Below are 17,992 nucleotides of genomic sequence, written 5' to 3'. Positions count from 1 at the left end.
AGCTCAAAGCCCTAGAAAAGAAGAACAGAACAACACCAAAAGTAGTAGAAGACAGGAAATAGTTAAACTCAGAGCTGAAATCAATGAAATTGAAACAAAAGAAACAATACAAAAAATTGACAGAATAAATAGTTGGTTCTTCGAAAAAATAAACAAAATTGATAAACCTTTAGCCACACTAACAAAGAGAAGACAAGAGAAAACCCAAATCACTAAAATTCGGAATGAACAAGGAAATATCACAACAGACAGGATTGAAATACAAAACATAATTAGAAGCTATTTTGAAAATCTATACTCCAACAAAATAGAAAATTTCGAAGACATCAACAGGTTTCTAGAGACATATGAATTGCCTAAACTGAACGAGGAGGACATAAACAATTTAAATAGACCAATTTCAAGTACTGAAATAGAAGAAGTCATCAAAAGCCTACCAACAAAGAAAAGTCCAGGACCAGATGGGTTCTCAGCCGAGTTCTACAAAACCTTTAAAGAAGAGCTCATTCCAATACTTCTCAAAGTATTCCATAAAATAGAAGAGGAGGGAACCCTCCCAAACTCATTCTATGAAGCCAATATCACCCTGATACCTAAACCAGACAGAGACTCATCAAGGAAAGAAAATTTCAGACCAATATCCTTAATGAACATTGACGCAAAAATTCTCAACAAAATGTTAGCAAATCGCATACAAAAACATATTAAAAAGATAGTGCACCACGATCAAGTGGGTTTCATCCCAGGGATGCAAGGTTGGTTCAACATCAGGAAATCAATCAATGTCATTCACCATATCAACAGACTAAAAGTTAAGAATCACATGATTATTTCAATAGATGCAGAAAAAGCATTTGATAAAATACAGCACCCCTTCATGCTCAAAACACTAGAAAAAATAGGGATAGTGGGAACATTCCTTAACATTGTAAAGGCCATTTACGCTAAGCCCATGGCTAATATCATTCTAAATGGTGAAAAACTGAAAGCATTCCCCCTAAAAACTGGAACAAGGCAGGGATGCCCTCTTTCACCACTTCTATTCAACATCGTTCTTGAGACTCTGGCCAGAGCAATCAGACAAACCAAAGAAATTAAAGGGATACGAATTGGAAAAGAAGAACTCAAACTATCCCTGTTCGCTGATGACATGATTATATATTTAGAGGAACCTGGAAATTCCACCGGAAAACTCTTAGAACTCATAAGTGAATTCAGTAAAGTAACAGGTTACAAGATCAATGCCCATAAATCCAACGCATTTTTATACATAAGTGATGAATCTTCAGAAAGAGAAATTAGGAAACCTACCCCATTCACAATAGCCTCGAAAAAAATAAAATACTTGGGAATCAATCTCACAAAAGAGATGAAAGACCTCTACAATGAGAACTATACAACACTAAAGAAAGAAATTAAAGAACACCTTAGAAGATGGAAAGATCTTCCATGTTCTTGGATAGGCAGAATTAATATTGTCAAAATGGCCATACTACCTAAAGTGCTATACAAATTCAATGCAATTCCAATTAAAATCCCAATGACGACCTTACAGAAATAGAGCAAGCAATTATGAAATTCATCTGGAAGAATAAGAAACCCAGAATAGCTAAAGCAATCCTTAGCAGGAAGAGTGAAACAGGGGGTATTGCAATACCAGATCTTCAACTCTACTACAAAGCAAGAGTAACAAAAACGGCATGGTATTGGTACCAAAATAGAAAGGTAGATCAATGGTACAGAATAGAGGACACGGACACAAACCCAAATAAATACAATTTTCTCATACTAGACAAAGGGGCCAAAAATATGCAATGGAGAAAAGATAGCCTCTTCAACAAATGGTGCTGGGAGAATTGGAAATCCATATGCAACAGAATGAAACTAAACCTGTATCTCTCACCATGCACGAAACTAAACTCAAAATGGATTAAGGACCTCGGAATCAGACCAGAGACCCTGCAGATTATAGAAGAAAAAGTAGGTCCAAATCTTCACCTTGTTGGTCTAGGATCAGACTTCCTTAACAGGACTCCCATAACACAAGAAATAAAAGCTAGAATCAACCACTGGGATAGATTCAAACTAAAAAGCTTTCTCTCAGCAAAGGAAACTATCAGCAATGCGAAGAAAGAGCCTACAGAGTGGGAGAATATCTTTGCCAATCATACTTCAGATAAAGCACTAATCTCCAGAATCTATAAAGAACTCAAAAAACTCTACTCCAAGAATTCAAATAATCCAGTCGACAAATGGGCTAAGGAAATGAATAGACACTTCACAGAAGAAGATCTACAAGCAATCAACAAACATATGGAAAAATGTTCAACATCTCTAGTAATAAGAGAAATACAAATCAAAACTACCCTAAGATTCCATCTCACCCCAATTAGAATGGCGATTATCAAGAATACGAGCAACAACAGGTGTTGGCGAGGATGTGGGGAGAAAGGTACACTCATACATTGCTGGTGGGGTTGCAAATTAGTGCAGCCACTCTGGAAAGCAGTGTGGAGATTCCTTAGAAAACTTGGAATGGACCCTCCATTTGACCCAGCTATCCCACTCCTTGGCCTATACCCAAAGGACTTAAAATCAGCATACTACAGAGATACAGCCACATCAATGTTCATAGCTGCTCAATTCACAATAGCCAGACTGTGGAACCAACCTAGATGCCCTTCAATTGATGAGTGGATAAAGAAACTGTGGTATATATATACAATGGAATATTACTCAGCCATAAAGAATGATAAAATTATGGCATTTGCAGGCAAATGGATGAAATTGGAGAATATCATGCTAAGTGAGATAAGCCCATCTCAAAAAGCCAAAGGACGAATGATATCGCTAATAAGTGGAGGATGACACATAATGGGGGGGAGGGAAGGGTTAGTGTTAGGGTTAGAGTTAGGGTTAGGGAGGGGGGCAAGTATGGAGGAAGGAAGTACTGTATAGAGGGAAAAGAGGGGTGGGAGGGGTGGGGGGAAGGGAAAAAATAACAGAATGAATCAAACAACATTACTCTATGTAAATTTATGATTACATAAATGGTATGCCTTTATGCCATGTACAAACAGAGAAACAACATGTATCCCATTTGTTTACAATAAAAAAAAAAACAATCACATCCAAAAAAAAAAAGATATGAGCCATTAAGCCACAAAGAGAATGGAGGAAGCTTAAATGCATATTGCTAAGTGAAAGAAGTCAATCTGACATAGCTACATATAGTGTGATCCCAACCATATGACATTCTGGAAGAGACAAAACCATGAAGACAATAAAAAGAGCAGTGGTTGCAAGGATTTATGAGGAAGTGGGGATGAATAGGCAGAGCACAGAGAATTTTTAGGTCGATGAAAATTACTGTGTATTGTACTGTAGTGGTGGATACATGTCATTACACGTTTGTATAGAATATACAACACCAAGAGTGAACCCTAATATAATCTTTGGGTATAACAGTGCTTCAGTATAAGTTTTTCATTTGTCACAAGTGTACCACTCTGATGGGGATGCTGGTGATGGGGGAAGCTATTCATATGTGGGGAAATCTCTGACATTCCATTCAATTTGTTATGGATCTAAAGCTTCTCTAACAATTAAGTTCATTTTTTAAAAAGAAAGTCCCAAGTAAAGGATGATGTGAAATCCCTGGGACAGCAGAATGAAGAAAGAGTCCTCCAGTTGGTATGAGCTGCATTTGTAAAGTTTCTGGGGGGAAGGCCAAGCTCTCCCATTGCAAAACTGGGGACCCTGGAGGGTAACCAGGCTTGGCTCCTTTGAAAGGTGCCTGCCTACAGGATGAGCAAATGCCAGCAGAAAGAACCTGAAAGACCTTACCTTCCAACAAGGAGCCAGCGGAGGAATCCAAGGGTCGGGTGTAATGGCATCACATAGGCCAGGGAATGGTACGGTGGGTTTCTAGTAGCAAAGGGTCTCCAAAAACCCTCAAAAATGCCCCAGTGGAGAAAGAGCAGGCATTTGTGAATCAACACCAGACTACAACTGCACCCATCAAGTCAAGTAAGTTTTTTTCCCTGCTCTTATTTTATTTGTGAAAGAATAAAGTAGAAAACATTCATGCACTGGCAAAGCAGAGATGACAAGGAAAACTGTCTCAGCCTGCACTCCGTAGGTGCAAGATTTCATGCAGTATCCGGGTGGAAGGGTGGGCAGGTTAGATACATCAGCTTCCATTAAGATGCTCATCAGATAGAACCAAGAGAAGTTCGTATGGCCCCTTAATTTCTAATGGTCTCCCCATCTCTCTGGTTTTCAACCCCACAGGCTTAGCCTTTGCAATGCTGGCTGCTGTGCCTCCGGTGTTTGGCCTGTACTCTTCATTTTATCCTGTTATCATGTACTGTTTTCTTGGAACCTCCAGACACATATCCATAGGTAAAAGCTTATACCTGATATTCTAGTACCTTTTCTTTTGGATTTCCAAGCTTTGCAGTGTGCCAAGGAAATAGTATCATAGAGCATCCACTTATGATAACTTCTGATACTGAATACACAACAGGTTCTTTAAAAAATAGACTCTGCCAAGGTTTCTAAGGTTAAAAATTTTTATCTCCAGAAATTAAAAAGAACAAGTTCCTTGTATAAAAGAGCAGTTGTTGAAATCTGTGAAATGAGGTAAATGCTTTATTTCCCAATACAATTTGCCTTCTTTATGTTAATAGTGGGATTTCAAGCTCCTAATCACTATGCATGAGTATCACTTTCATCATATTTTAGGCTCTGAATTGTACATGCTTTCTCTTTAGTGTATTTAGGATCAGATGTATGTGAATTTCATCATAGTATTGATGATCCTTAAGACCACCACAGTGTTTTAGATATCTATTGTGGGGGAGAGAACTGCTCCCCAAATTTAGCAGCTTATATTCTGTATCAGTTCTTAAAATAAATTTAATACTTAAAGAATAAATAAATAGGAAACATGAAAGACAGTGATTTTATTATCTCTCACAGTTTCTGTGGGTCAGGATTTGGGGAAAGGTTGTCTGGGTAATTCCTCCTCTCTCCCTTCTTCCTTCCTGTCCACTCCCCTTCCTCCCATCTTTTTCATGTAGTCCTACAAGTTCTCCACGTAGCCTGGTTGGAGCTTTCTTATTCATGGTGGCCCAGGCTCCAGCATAAGTTTTACAGCTCTTGGTAGAACCTACATCCCCTTTCATCACCCACCTTCTGAAGTCACACAGTGTGATTCCTGCTGCATTCTGTGGGTTTCTAGTAAGTCATAAGGACACCCAGATTCTAGGGGAGAGGAACTAGACTCAATCTCTTGGCAGGGAATTGTCAAGGTACTGGAAGAGTATGTGGGATGGGATAAACTGCTGTGGTCATGTTTGGAAGCACAGTCTGCACATACACACCAGGGGCAGGGTGCTGAAGCAGGGCAGGGAAGTCTTCGTCCAAGGATGACTAATGGACCTCACCTGTGTCTCTTGGCAAACTGGCAATAACCACATCAGATACACTGGAGAGAGTTTTCATGTACCCCTGAATAGAAATCATACATGCCCATCGCACCTGGTACGTTGAATAATTCCCTTAAGCCCCTGACAAGGGTCATTCATGTTTCATCATTTCAGGTCCTTTTGCTGTTATTAGCTTGATGATTGGTGGTGTGGCTGTTCGATTAGTACCAGATGATATTGTCATTCCGGGAGGAGTAAATGCAACCAATGGTACAGAAGCCAGAGATGCCTTGAGAGTAAAAGTCGCCATGTCTGTGACCTTACTTTCAGGAATCATTCAGGTAAGACTGGAAAACAGGGAACTGGCTTCTGACTTGTTCATCTAATATCTATTGAACACTCTTGGCTACTTACTAATAAATAAAAGAAAACATGTAGGGATAATCTTACTAGAATAAGCTTACTACATAGTGGAATAATCTTACTACATGGTGGGCAGGGCCAACCAGTGAAACTCCAGAGCTCAGGGTTATAGAGTTCAGGAACACTAGTCCAACTGCATGCCTTATTTGTAACTAGGAGTGACCAGCAAGCTTCGATTGGGGAAGAAGTCCCCAATTGCTTTAGAGATCTCAAAAGTAAGACAAGTTTGAAACAGTAGGATTGGTTCATATAGGGAAGAGGACATCCCTTATCCGCTTGGAAGGAATGACTGTGATCAGGCACCACAGTCTGTGACTAAGCATGTCCCTAGTTGGGTGAAAGCTCCGTGGGGCTCCAAGCCACTCCACACCTTCCATTGTTTTATCTATAACTAGTGATTGATTTGTTAGCTACTGAATAAGTTGCAAGTTGGTAATAATAGACAGTGGTCTAGAAAACACATTTATGTTTCTGTTGATCCTAACTTCCTAACCTATCATGTGATTTGTTTGTTTCTTTGTCTTTAAAAAAAAAAAAAAAAGTTTTGTCTAGGTGTCTGTAGGTTTGGATTTGTTGCCATATACCTCACAGAGCCTCTGGTCCGGGGGTTTACCACTGCCGCAGCTGTGCACGTCTTCACCTCCATGTTAAAATACCTGTTTGGGGTTAAAACAAAGCGGTACAGTGGCATCTTTTCAGTGGTGTATGTAAGTAAGCAACTTCTGACTTGGTGGTACTGGTTTTTCCTTCTCTTCTGTCTTTTATCTTCAAGGTTTCTTTTTATTTTTTTTTTCTTATTTTTTTAAATTATTTATTTATTTATTTTTTACAGCCTGCATTTTGATTCATTGTACACAAACGGGGTACATCATTTCGTTTCTATGGTTGTACATGATGTAGATTCATACGTTCATGTAATCATACATGTACATAGGGTGATGATGTCTGTCTCATTCCACCATTTTTCATACCCCCCCTCTCATTTCATGGAGGAACTTTAGATTATCTTTTTTTTTTTTTTCAAGGATTTCCATAAAAGGAAATAGAGTTATTTTGAGACTTTCTATGCAGAGTGCCACAAGGATTAAACCCTAAAATCCTATTTTATTGATAGCGATTTCTTTCTACATTACAGAGAATTTTGTGTTAGGTCTTTACTTGGTGACTCTATCTTTACTCTAATTAGGTGAAGAGATAGTTTTTTCTTAACAAATTGTGTTCTTTTTGGACACTAACAAATAAATTAAAGACATAATGGGGAAACCTCTCTCAAAAATTGCCAACTCATGGAGGCCAAAAAAAAATGAATAAGGATATAAAAGATTTAACAAACACAGTTAGCCAATTTAATATAATAAAAGATGCATAGACTGCATACAATTCAGAGAAAACAGAAATCATTTGCAAGCACATGGGGAACAATAGTAATAACTCTCTATACTGAAACTGATTATACAAAACTGTTCACAAATTCTGAAACTTCAACATTTTTTCAGAGTGTGATATAACTAGAAATCAGTAACCTAAATATATTTTTAAAACCCTGATGCATTTGAAAGCCAATAATCACATTTCTAAATGACCCACAGATAATGTGGAAATTAGGAAACAATTGATGGTGGAAATCCTAGATATCAAAACTTGAGAGATGTTGCTACAGGCTTTGTAGGTATATGGCCCTGAGATAAAGCAGTGAGCCAAGCCATGCCCTTTGGAACTTACATTCCAATGGGAAGATAATTAGTAAATCGTGAATTGCACAAGTATGTAAGTAATTATAAATTGTTAAATGCTATGAAGGTACAGATTGTTCTAAAAGTTGAATAGGGAGACCTAGGAAAGTCACTTAGAAGTGACATTTAAATTTGAGTCCTTGATTGATTAGAATGGAAGAATATACCCTAAATAATTAAACTGTTTTTCTGGTAATAGCTGGTAACTTACTTCTTTCTCTGAGACTTTTCAAAATGGCTTATGGAAAAATAAAATACAACATCCAAGTACACCTGAGTGTGTTCTAGGCATTAATGGGGAAGGGTTCGTGGTCTGGGCTTGAAGGGGGTCTTCTCTGTTGGATTGAGATGAGAACTGACTATATTCGGGGTACCCAGAGTGTAGCTTGGGATATTACCCAGTGGCTCTCTTCTCTGACTCTGCTGGGCTCCTTTCCAAACTTCATGCCCTGTCCTCTCAGTCCTCCTGACTTCTCTTTCACCTGCTAACAATAGCTTCTCCCTCTCTGAACTAAAAGTTTGTCTGTGTATTTACCTTTGAAGTATTTTGCTGACATCAACCCTTAATTTTTTCCTAATGCTTATAGCTCAGCCTCAGGGTTATTTCTAAATTTTATAATAATACATTGAGATAACAGTATATTTTAAAAAACACTATAAGAAAGTTGAATAAGAATTACAATTAAAAAGTTGTATGACTAGGTCAAAATGCCAGCTAATTAGTGGAAGCTACTAAGAAATTTTAGCCAGAAAAACTTTTTTTTTCCCCTGTGGTGCTGGGGATCAAACCCAGGGTCTTGTACTTGCTAAGCACATTCATTCTCTACCACTGAGCTACACTCCCAGCTCTGAGAACTTTTAACTAGAAATGTCCAAACATAAGATGGCTAATTAGGAACTTTTTTTTTTTTTTTTAAGTGCTGGGGATTGAAATAAGCATGCTAAGCATATGCCCTACCACTGAGCTACACCCTTGCCCTCCTTCCTTTCCTCCCTCCCTGCTTTCTCTCTCAGTTCATCTGAGATTTTTTTTTATTATGGTAAAATATATATAAAGGAATTTACCACTTTATTTTGAAAGTATGAAGTTCAGTGACATTAAGTGCATGTTTTACAGCATTGTGCCATCAGGACCAATACCCATTTCCAAAAGCTTCTCATCCCAAACAAACTCCACATCCATTAAACAACACCTCCCTTCCCCTCCACCCAGCCCCTGGTGACCTCTCCTGTACCTCTGTCTCTGTAAATCGCTTCTTCTAGGTAACTTGTATGTGTTGAGTCACACAATACATGGGCTGTTTCTTGGTGTAAACTCCAGTGTTCACTGTGTTACAGAGTACAGTTGCTGTGTTGCAGAATGTTAAAAACCTCAACGTGTGTTCCCTAGGCGTCGGTCTGATGGTTTTTGGTTTGCTGTTGGGTGGAAAGGAGTTTAATGAGAGATTTAAAGAGAAACTGCCAGCACCCATTCCTTTAGAGTTCTTTGCGGTAAGTCCATTCATGGATATGATCTAGTCAACTCCTACAACCCATGTACCTATTTCTGTGAGGAATTTTGAAGTGGATGAGAGAGGAGCAGAGAGAGTTTATTTTTTCTTTTAGTTCTGTTAAAATAGCTAACAAAAAAGTAGAAAGAAAAAGCCTCTAAACATAAACATACATGACTTTTAAATATAGGTGAAAACCATAAATGCACATTTTAACTTTAATTATCTCTGAGTGATGGGAGTTTGGAGGATTTGTTTTCCTCAAATTTTTTATCTAATTGTTTTTAATGAGTATATATTGCTCTAATAATCTGTTTTCTAATGAGTATATATGACTCTAATAATCTGAGAAAGATAAAGTTATCTCCATTTTGAAAAGAATAAAAAACAAAAGTTCCCAAACTTTCTTAGCAACCAGGCACACCTAAGCCAAAGAAGTACCTCACAGTTCCATTCAAGAAGTAGTTAGGTCCAAGCACCTTAATACATATTTATGACTAATAGCTTGGTAGCTTTTTGTAAAAATATACACATAAACTGAATAAAAATATTTTCTCGAATAACTATAGTCATTCATTCATGGATGTGTACACCTGTTGAGCACTGCACAAATCCTCAAACCTTGGAACCTGATTGGACACTACCACCTTCATTTCCTGTTCACATGGATTTTGTTTTTTAAATCATAGCAACCACTGAACACCCAGCTTGGTGAAGACATGATGTTATCAAATGGAACATACTATAAACTAATGTTCAAACTATGAGCTTCCTTCAATTAGAAGTCTACACAGCATCCAATAGATAAAAAAGGGTGTGTTATAAAATAGAATGCAAAGCTCAAAACATGTTTTTATAATAAAAAATATTATTTTTTGCTTAAAGGGGAAGGGGATTATAAAGACTCTATCACCAACCTTTCCAATATGACTTCTATTTTCTTTGCTCTTGTGGATAGCTTTGATAAGGAGTTTAAAAATCATGGATTAAGTTATTATTGAAAGATAGACATTTCAATGACAGAATTCTGACCAACCATTCCCCTGAAAAACAAAGAAGTCTTTAAAGGGAATCTGGGAAGTGGACAGACTAGTTAGTAGCTTGGGTAGGAAAGGCAACTTTCACTGCTCACTTGATGAGTAGGGCTTTCCTACCTTCTTTCCCGTACACAGGGCCTTAGAATCTCTTGGTACTCCAAGTGGAAACAGGGACTACATGCCCAGTCCCAGAAAAAGAAGGAGTTCTAAAATTGTGAAAGATAGTCTAATTTCTTCTCTCCTGGATAACTCCTTCAGAAAGCAAGATGAGCTGTAGTTACTGGAGATGAAAACAAATTGCTGTCTCACTGTGTCTCTCTAAGGGTGGAGCTTCATCTCTCAAGTAAATCTGGGGCCTGACCATCCAGGGTGGCCTTAGGTCCACCACAACCCTAAGGTGCATGCAATCTGGCCCTGGAGAAGTGCTGCTGTCTTAGAAATAGGGTCATTCATTTCATAATGATATACTGTGCTGATACCACCCTCCCAACACACATCTAAATATCTTTCGCTCATGATATCTTGGCCAGAGACTCCTTTTACCTGTCCCAAGGGACAACCCCTGAGAAGCTTAACATCATCTTTCTGTTGCACTGAATTACCTGACACCTCGGTAGAGAACAGACCAAAGTGAGAAGAAAATCATTCCAGACCTCAAGGAAACTATAGAACCCATTTTAGTTACATGACGTAGAGTTATTGAGAGAAATTAAAATTGCTGGAAACTAACAAAAATTTCTTATTTTAAAACTGAACATTAAAAGTGAGACTAGGTTAGGCTTAGCTAAGAAAGTATTCAAAGCTTATTTTTGTGACATTTGAAAATTCATCTCTGAGGGTACATTTGGATTTGTGTCTGTCTTAGGTGGTAATGGGAACTGGCATCTCAGCTGGATTTAACTTGAAAGAATCATACAATGTGGATGTCGTTGGAACACTTCCTCTGGGGTAGGAAAATAGTTAACTTTAGGTACAGGGTTACTTGAATAATAAGTGGATCTGTTGTTTCTAACCTCTGCTATAAGGACTGTTGCAATGGAAAATAATCTTTTCCTACATACCAAATAACTGGTGTTGTTAGGGGTTGGGGGTGGGTGTGGGTGTTAATAAAATGTACCATCTTAACCATTTTTTTAAATTTTAATTTATTTTTATTGTAAACAAATGGGATACATGTTGTTTCTGTTTGTACATGGAGTAACAGCATACCATTTGCATGATCATATTTAAATAGAGTAATGATGTTTGATTCATTCTATTATTTTTCCTCCCCCCCCCACCCTTCTAATCCCTCTATACAGTCCCTCCTTCCTCCATTTTTGACACCCTCCCACCCCCCATTATGTGTCATCATCCGCTTATCAGTGAGATCATTCGTCCTTTGGATTTTTGTGATTGGCTTATGTCACTTAGCATGATATTCTCCTATTCCATCCATTTGCCTGCAAATGCCATAATTTTATTATTCTTTATGGCTGAGTAATATTCCATTATATATGTGTACCACAGTTTCTTTGTCCATTCTTCAATTGAAGGACATCTAGGTTGGTTCCACAATCTGGCTATTGTGAATTGATCAGCTATGAACATTGATGTGGCTGTATCTCTGTAGTATGCTGATTTTAAGTCCTTTGGTATAGGCCGAGGAGTGGAATAGCTGAGTTAAATGGTGGTTCCATTCCCAGTTTTCTAAGGAATCTCCACACTGCTTTCCAGAGTGGCTGCACTAATTTGCAACCCTACCAGCAATGTATGAGTGTACCTTTTTCCCCACATCCTCACCAACACCTATTGTTGCTTGTATTCTTGATAATCGCCATTCTAATTGGAGTGAGATGGAATCTTAGTGTAGTTTTGATTTGCATTTCTCTTATTACTAAAGCTGGTGAACATTTTTTCATATGTTTGTTGATTGCTTGTACATCTTCTTCTGTGAAGTGTCTGTTCATATCCTTAGCCCATTTGTTGATTGAATTATTTGTATTCTTGGTGTAGAGTTTTTTGAGTTTTTTATATATTCTGGAGATTAGTGCTCTATCTGAAGAATGAGTGGCAAAGATTTTCTCCCACTCTATAGGCTTTCTCTTCGAATTGCTGATAGTTTCCTTTGCTGAGAGAAAGATATTTAGTTTGAATCTATCCCAGTTATTGATTCTTGCTTTTATTTCTTGTGCTATGGGAGTCCTGTTTAGGAAGTCTGATCCTAAGCCAACAAGGTGAAGATTTGGACCTACTTTTTCTTCTATAAGATGCAGGGTCTCTGGTCTGATTTCAAGGTCCTTGATCCATTGTGAGTTGATTTTTGTGCAGGGTGAGAGATAGGGGTTTAGTTTCATTCTGTTGCACTTGGATTTCCAGTTCTCCCAGCACCATTTGTTGAAGAGGCTATCTTTTCTCCATTGCGTATTTTTGGCACCTTTGTCTAGTATGAGAAAATTGTATTTATTTGAATTCGTGTCCGTGTTCTCTATTCTGTACCATTGATCTACCTGTCTATTTTGGTGCCAATACCTTGCCGTTTTGTTACTATTGCTTTGTAGTAGAGTTGAAGTTCTGGTATTGCAATACCCCCTGTTTCATTCTTCCTGCTAAGGATTGCTTTAGCTAGTCTGGGTTTCTTATTCTTCCAGATGAATTTCATGATTGCTTGCTCTATTTCTGTAAGGCACATCATTGGGATTTTAATTGGAATTGCATTGAATCTGTATAGCACTTTTGGTAGTATGGCCATTTTGACAATATTAATTCTTCCTGTCCAAGAACATGGGAGATCTTTCCATCTTCTAAGGTCTTCCTCAATTTCTTTCTTCAATGTTTTGTAGTTTTCATTGTAGAGATCTTTCACCTCTTCGGTTAGATTGATTCCCAAGTATTTTATTTATTTTGAGGCTATTGCAAATGGAGTTGTTTTCCTCATTTCCCTTTGGATATGGTTTGCTGTTTCGTTTCTTGCATATAAAAGTGCATTAGATTTATGTGTGTTGATTTTATAGCCTGCTATTTTGCTGAATTCTTTGATGAGGTCTAGAAGTTTTCTGGAGGAGTTTTTTGGATCCTCTAAATGTAGAATCATGTCATCCGCAAATAGTGACAGCTTAAGTTCCTCTTTTCCTATTCATATCCCTTTAATTACTTTAGTCTGCCTAATTGCTCTGGCTAGAGTTTTGAGGACATTGTTGAATAGAAGTGGTGAAAGAGGACATCCCTGTCTTGTTCCTGTTTTTAAAGGGAATGGTTTCAGTTTTTCTCCATTAAGAATGATGTTGGCCATGGGCTTAGCATAAATAGCCTTTACAAGGTTCAGGTATGTTCCTACTACCCTATTTTTTTCTAGTGTTTTGAGCATGAAGGGGTGTTGTATTTTGTCAAACACTTTTTCTACATTAATTGAAATAACCATGTGATTCTTATCCTTAAGTCTATTGACATGATGGATTACGTTTATTGATTTATGGATGTTAAACCATCCTTCCATTCCAAGGATGAACCCCACTGGATCATGGTGCACAATTTTCTTAATATGTTTTTGGATATGGTTTGCCAATATTTTGTTAAGGATCTTTGCATCTATATTCATCAAGGATATTGGTCTAAAATTTTCTTTCCTTGATGTGTCTTTTCCTGGTTTGGGTATGAGGGTGATATTAGCTTCATAGAATGAGTTCCGTAGGGTACCCTCCTTTTCCATTTCCTGGAATACTTTGAGAAGTATTGGAATGAGTTCTTCTTTGAAGATCTTGTAGAACTCAGCTGAGAATTCCTCTGGTCCTGGGCTTTTCCTGGATGGTAGGTTTTTAATGGCTTCTTCTATTTCATTGCTTAATATTGATCTGTTTAAATTGTGTATGTTCTCCTAGTTCAGTGTGGGAGGAGCATATGTCTCTAGAAATTTGTCAATGTCTTCGGAATTTTCTATTTTGTTGGAATACAGGTTTTCAAAGTAGCTTCTCATTATGTTCTGTATCTCAGTGATGTCTGTCATGATATTTCCTTTTTCATCACAAATTTTAGTAATTTGAGTCTTCTCCTTCTCTTTGTTAGTGTGGCTAAGGGTTTGTCTATTTTGTTTACTTTCTCAAAGAACCAACTTTTTGTTTTGTTAATTTTTTTGAATAGTTTCTTTTGTTTCAATTTCATTGATTTCAGCTCTGATTTTAACTATTTCCTGTCTTCTACTACTTTTGCTGTTATTCTGTTCTTCTTTTTCTAGGGCTTTGAGCTGTAATGTTAGGTCATTTAGTTGTGGACTTTTCATTCTTTTCTGGAATGCGCTCCATGCAATGAATTTTCCTCTTAGTACCCCTTTCATAGTGTCCCAGAGATTTTGATATGTTGTATCATCATTCTCATTGACCTCTAAGAATTTTTTTATCTCCTCCCTGATGTTTTCTGTTATCCATGTTTCATTCAATAGCATATTATTTAGTCTCCAGGTGTTGAAATAATTTCTGTTTTTTATTTTGTCATTGATTTCTACTCTCAGTCCATTATGATCTGATAGAACACAAGGCAGTATCTCTATTTTTTTGCATTTCCTAAGGGCTGCTTTGTGGCATAAAACATGGTCTATTTTGGAGAAGGTTGTATGTGCTGCTGAGAAGAATGTGAATCCACTCATTGATGGATGGAATATTCTATATATGTCTATTAAGTCTAGGTTATTGATTGTGTTATTGAGTTCTATGGTTTCTTTGGTTGGATTTTGTTTGGAAGATCTATCTAGTGGTGACAGCGGTGCATTAAAGTCGCCCAGAATTATTGTGTTGTGGTCTATTTGATTCCTGAAATTGAGAAGGATTTGTTTGATGTACAGGAATGCACCATTGTTTGGGGCATAAATATTTACTATCATTATGTCTTCCTGATTTATGGTTCCCTTAAGCAATATGAAATGTCCTCCTTATCCCCTCTGACTAACTTTAGCTTGAAGTCCACTTTATCTGATGTAAGGATGGAAACCCCCGCTTTTTTACTGAGTCCATATGCGTGGTAGGTTTTTTCCCATCCTTTCACCTTTAGTCTGTGGATGTGTTTTTCTATGAGATGAGTCTCTTGCAGGCAGCATATTGTTGGGGCTTTCTTTTTAATCCATTCTGCCAGTCTGTGTCTTTTGATTGATGAGTTTAGGCCATTAACGTTCAGGGTTATTATTGAGAAAAGATTTGTATTCCCAGTCATTTGGCTTATTTTTGGTTTTTAAGTTGGCTTGGTTTCTCCTTTGAGTGGTTTTTCTCTAAGGTATTTCCTCCTTTTGCTGACCTACATTAGTGTTTTTCATTTCCTCCTCATGGAATCTTTTGTTGAGAACATTCTGTAGTGCAGGCTTTCTATTTGTAAATTCTTTTAACTTTTGTTTATCATGGAAGGATTTTATTTCATCTTTAAATCTGAAGGTTAGTTTTGCTGGGTATAGGATTCTTGGTTGGCAACCATGTTCTTTCAGAGCTTGAAATATGTTGTTTCAGGCCCTTCTAGCTTTTAGAGTCTGGGTTGAGAAGTTGGCTGCTGTCTGTATTGGTCTCCCCTATATGTAATCTGATGCTTTTCTCTTGCGGCCTTCAAAATCCTATCTTTATTTTGAATGTTAGGCATTTTCATTATAATGTGCCTTGGTGTGGATCTGTTGTGATTCTGTGCATTTGGTGTTCTGTAAGCCTCTTGTATTTGATTTTCCATTTCATTCTTAAGGTTTGGGAAATTTTCTGATATTATTTCATTGAATAGGTTGTTCATTCCTTTGGTTTGTATCTCTGTGCCTTCCTCAATCCTGATAATTCTTAAATTTGGTCTTTTCATGATGTCCCATAGTACTTGGAGATTCTGTTCATTATTTCTTACCATCTTCTCTGTTTGGGCAACTTTATTTTCAAGATTAAATATCTTGTCTTCATTTCTGAGGTTCTGTCTTCCAAGTGGTCTAGTCTGTTGGTGATGCTTTCCATTGAGTTTTTTATTTGGTTTATTGTCTCCTTCATTTCAAGTATTTCCATTTGGTTTTTTTTTTTTTTTTTTTTTGAGAATCTCTATCTCTTTTTTGAAATGATCTTTTGCTTCCTGTAGGTGCTCTTTCAGCTTATTGGTATTATCATTCATTGCCTGCATTTGCTCTCTTATCTCATCCTTTGCTTCGCAAATCATCTCTGAAGTCCTTTTCTGACATTTCTTCTAACATACTGTCATTGGATTCTATTACTATAGAATCTAGATTTGTTTGGATCATTTTCTTCCCTTGTTTTTTCATGTTGTTCATGTATCTTCCCCTCTAGCAGTGCAGATCTGGGGTATTGCAGATTTCCCCCTATAGGCTTATAGTGGCCTTATAGGTTTCCAAAACCTTTTCTTTAAGGGGAGATCAATATAAGCAGTGCCCAAATCAGACACTATGCAATCCTAGAGCAAATAGCCCCTATGAGGACAATAACAAAATCATCATAATAAACAGAATGAGTTCAAATATTATCTTCAGTAAAACAAGGAGATGTGCAATAAGGTCTGCAGTTTCTAATGGAAGACAAAGAGGATGCAGAGGGATGTAGAATGCAGCTGTTAATGGAATAAGAAAAGAATATACAGCAGTTCTAGATAATAGAAAGGGTGAGAGTGTAATCAAAAGAAATTGAATGTTAGCATGCAAAAAAGGGAGAAAGAGACTCTGAGGGAACAGGTAAACAAAAGGAAAAGAGAGGAAGAAAAGTAAAGAAATAAAAACAAATTTTTTCAATGAGGAGAAAAAAGAAAATCTACAGTATAACAGTCATATATTAAGGAAACCTCCCAGTCTTCAGTAGCCTGATGCATGAGAGGTACCTGACAATGAGCTTCAAGTCTCCAGCAGGCGTCTCAGGGTGGGATTTGCCCCACCTAAAGATCGGAGCTAAGGCTTCCAGGATTATCCAAGATGGCCACTCTGCCTTCCAAATGTGTTGCCAAATGGGGAGCTGCAGCTCAGGGTGTGGCCGTGGTCAGCAGGAGGTCCTGGAGGTGGGATGTGGTTGGTCAGGTAGGGGTCCTGGAGCTCGGGTGTGTTTGGTGTGGTTGTGGGATCCTGGAGGCTGGTTGCAATCAGTTGGTCTGGGGTCCCAGTGATAGGGCACAGTCAGTTGGTCTGGGGGTCTCGGCGGCAAGGAGCAGTCAGTCAATGTGAGTGCCCCAGAGGCAGGGAGTGATCCTGAGAGGGCTGAGGGATCCTGGAGATGGGACTTAGTCAGTCTGGGCAGGGGTCCTATAGGGCCTGGCTGTTGTCTCAAAATGGCAGCAGCCATGTGTAATCAAACCTGCAGATACTGTAACAGTGAACTTCCAGGCAACAGCAGGCAGCTGGTGCTCCACTGGCGGTAGGCGATCAGTTTGCTGACTGTTGTCAGAGGATCGGGAGGTGAACCTCGGGCAGCGGGTGATGGGTAGGTGTAAGGCAGGTGAAGGACAGGCGAGAGTCAGGCAAATGGCGAATGATAGGTGCCTGATATTGAGCAATAAAGAAACAGATATCCTCTGTTCGAAACCGGAGTTACGGAGCGACAAGAAACGCAGCCTCCCTCTAGTCCGCCATCTTGGATCCAGCACCCATCTTAACCATTTTTAAGTGTACACTTCAATAATGTTAAGTATGTTCATATCATTGTAAAACAGATCTCCAGAGCTTTTCCTTATTGCACATCTGAAATTCTATACTCATTAAATAACGTCCACCTTTTCCATCCCCTAGCCCCACCATTCATCTTTTTTTAGCCCCAGATGTCTAGATTTATTTAGTGAATGGACTATAAAAATGTTTTAGTTTTTGTGTTTCCTATTGTTCAAATTAGTAACATTTATATGCTCAAAGTCAATTACATACATTTCAGAAATATCAAAGAACTTACAAACTAATGGTCTGA

General features: G+C 38.0%; 1 protein-coding gene across 1 annotated transcript in view; it reads left to right on the top strand.

Moving 5' to 3' along the window:
* The window catches only part of SLC26A5 (solute carrier family 26 member 5), a 72,942-nt gene that overhangs the window by 34,769 nt on the left and 20,181 nt on the right, over nucleotides 1–17,992 (top strand). The window contains exons 5-9 of the mRNA XM_079150236.1: nucleotides 4,294–4,404; nucleotides 5,607–5,773; nucleotides 6,398–6,562; nucleotides 8,927–9,079; nucleotides 10,981–11,063. Of these exons, the coding sequence (XP_079006362.1) occupies nucleotides 4,294–4,404; nucleotides 5,607–5,773; nucleotides 6,398–6,562; nucleotides 8,927–9,079; nucleotides 10,981–11,063 (679 nt within the window). The remainder of the gene's footprint in view (nucleotides 1–4,293; nucleotides 4,405–5,606; nucleotides 5,774–6,397; nucleotides 6,563–8,926; nucleotides 9,080–10,980; nucleotides 11,064–17,992) is intronic.

Source organism: Sciurus vulgaris (assembly GCF_902686455.1).
Source record: "Sciurus vulgaris genome assembly, chromosome: 8".
Taxonomy (NCBI): domain Eukaryota; kingdom Metazoa; phylum Chordata; class Mammalia; order Rodentia; family Sciuridae; genus Sciurus; species Sciurus vulgaris.
Note: the sequence above shows the minus strand (reverse complement) of the source record. Positions and strands in the feature narration are given on the sequence as shown.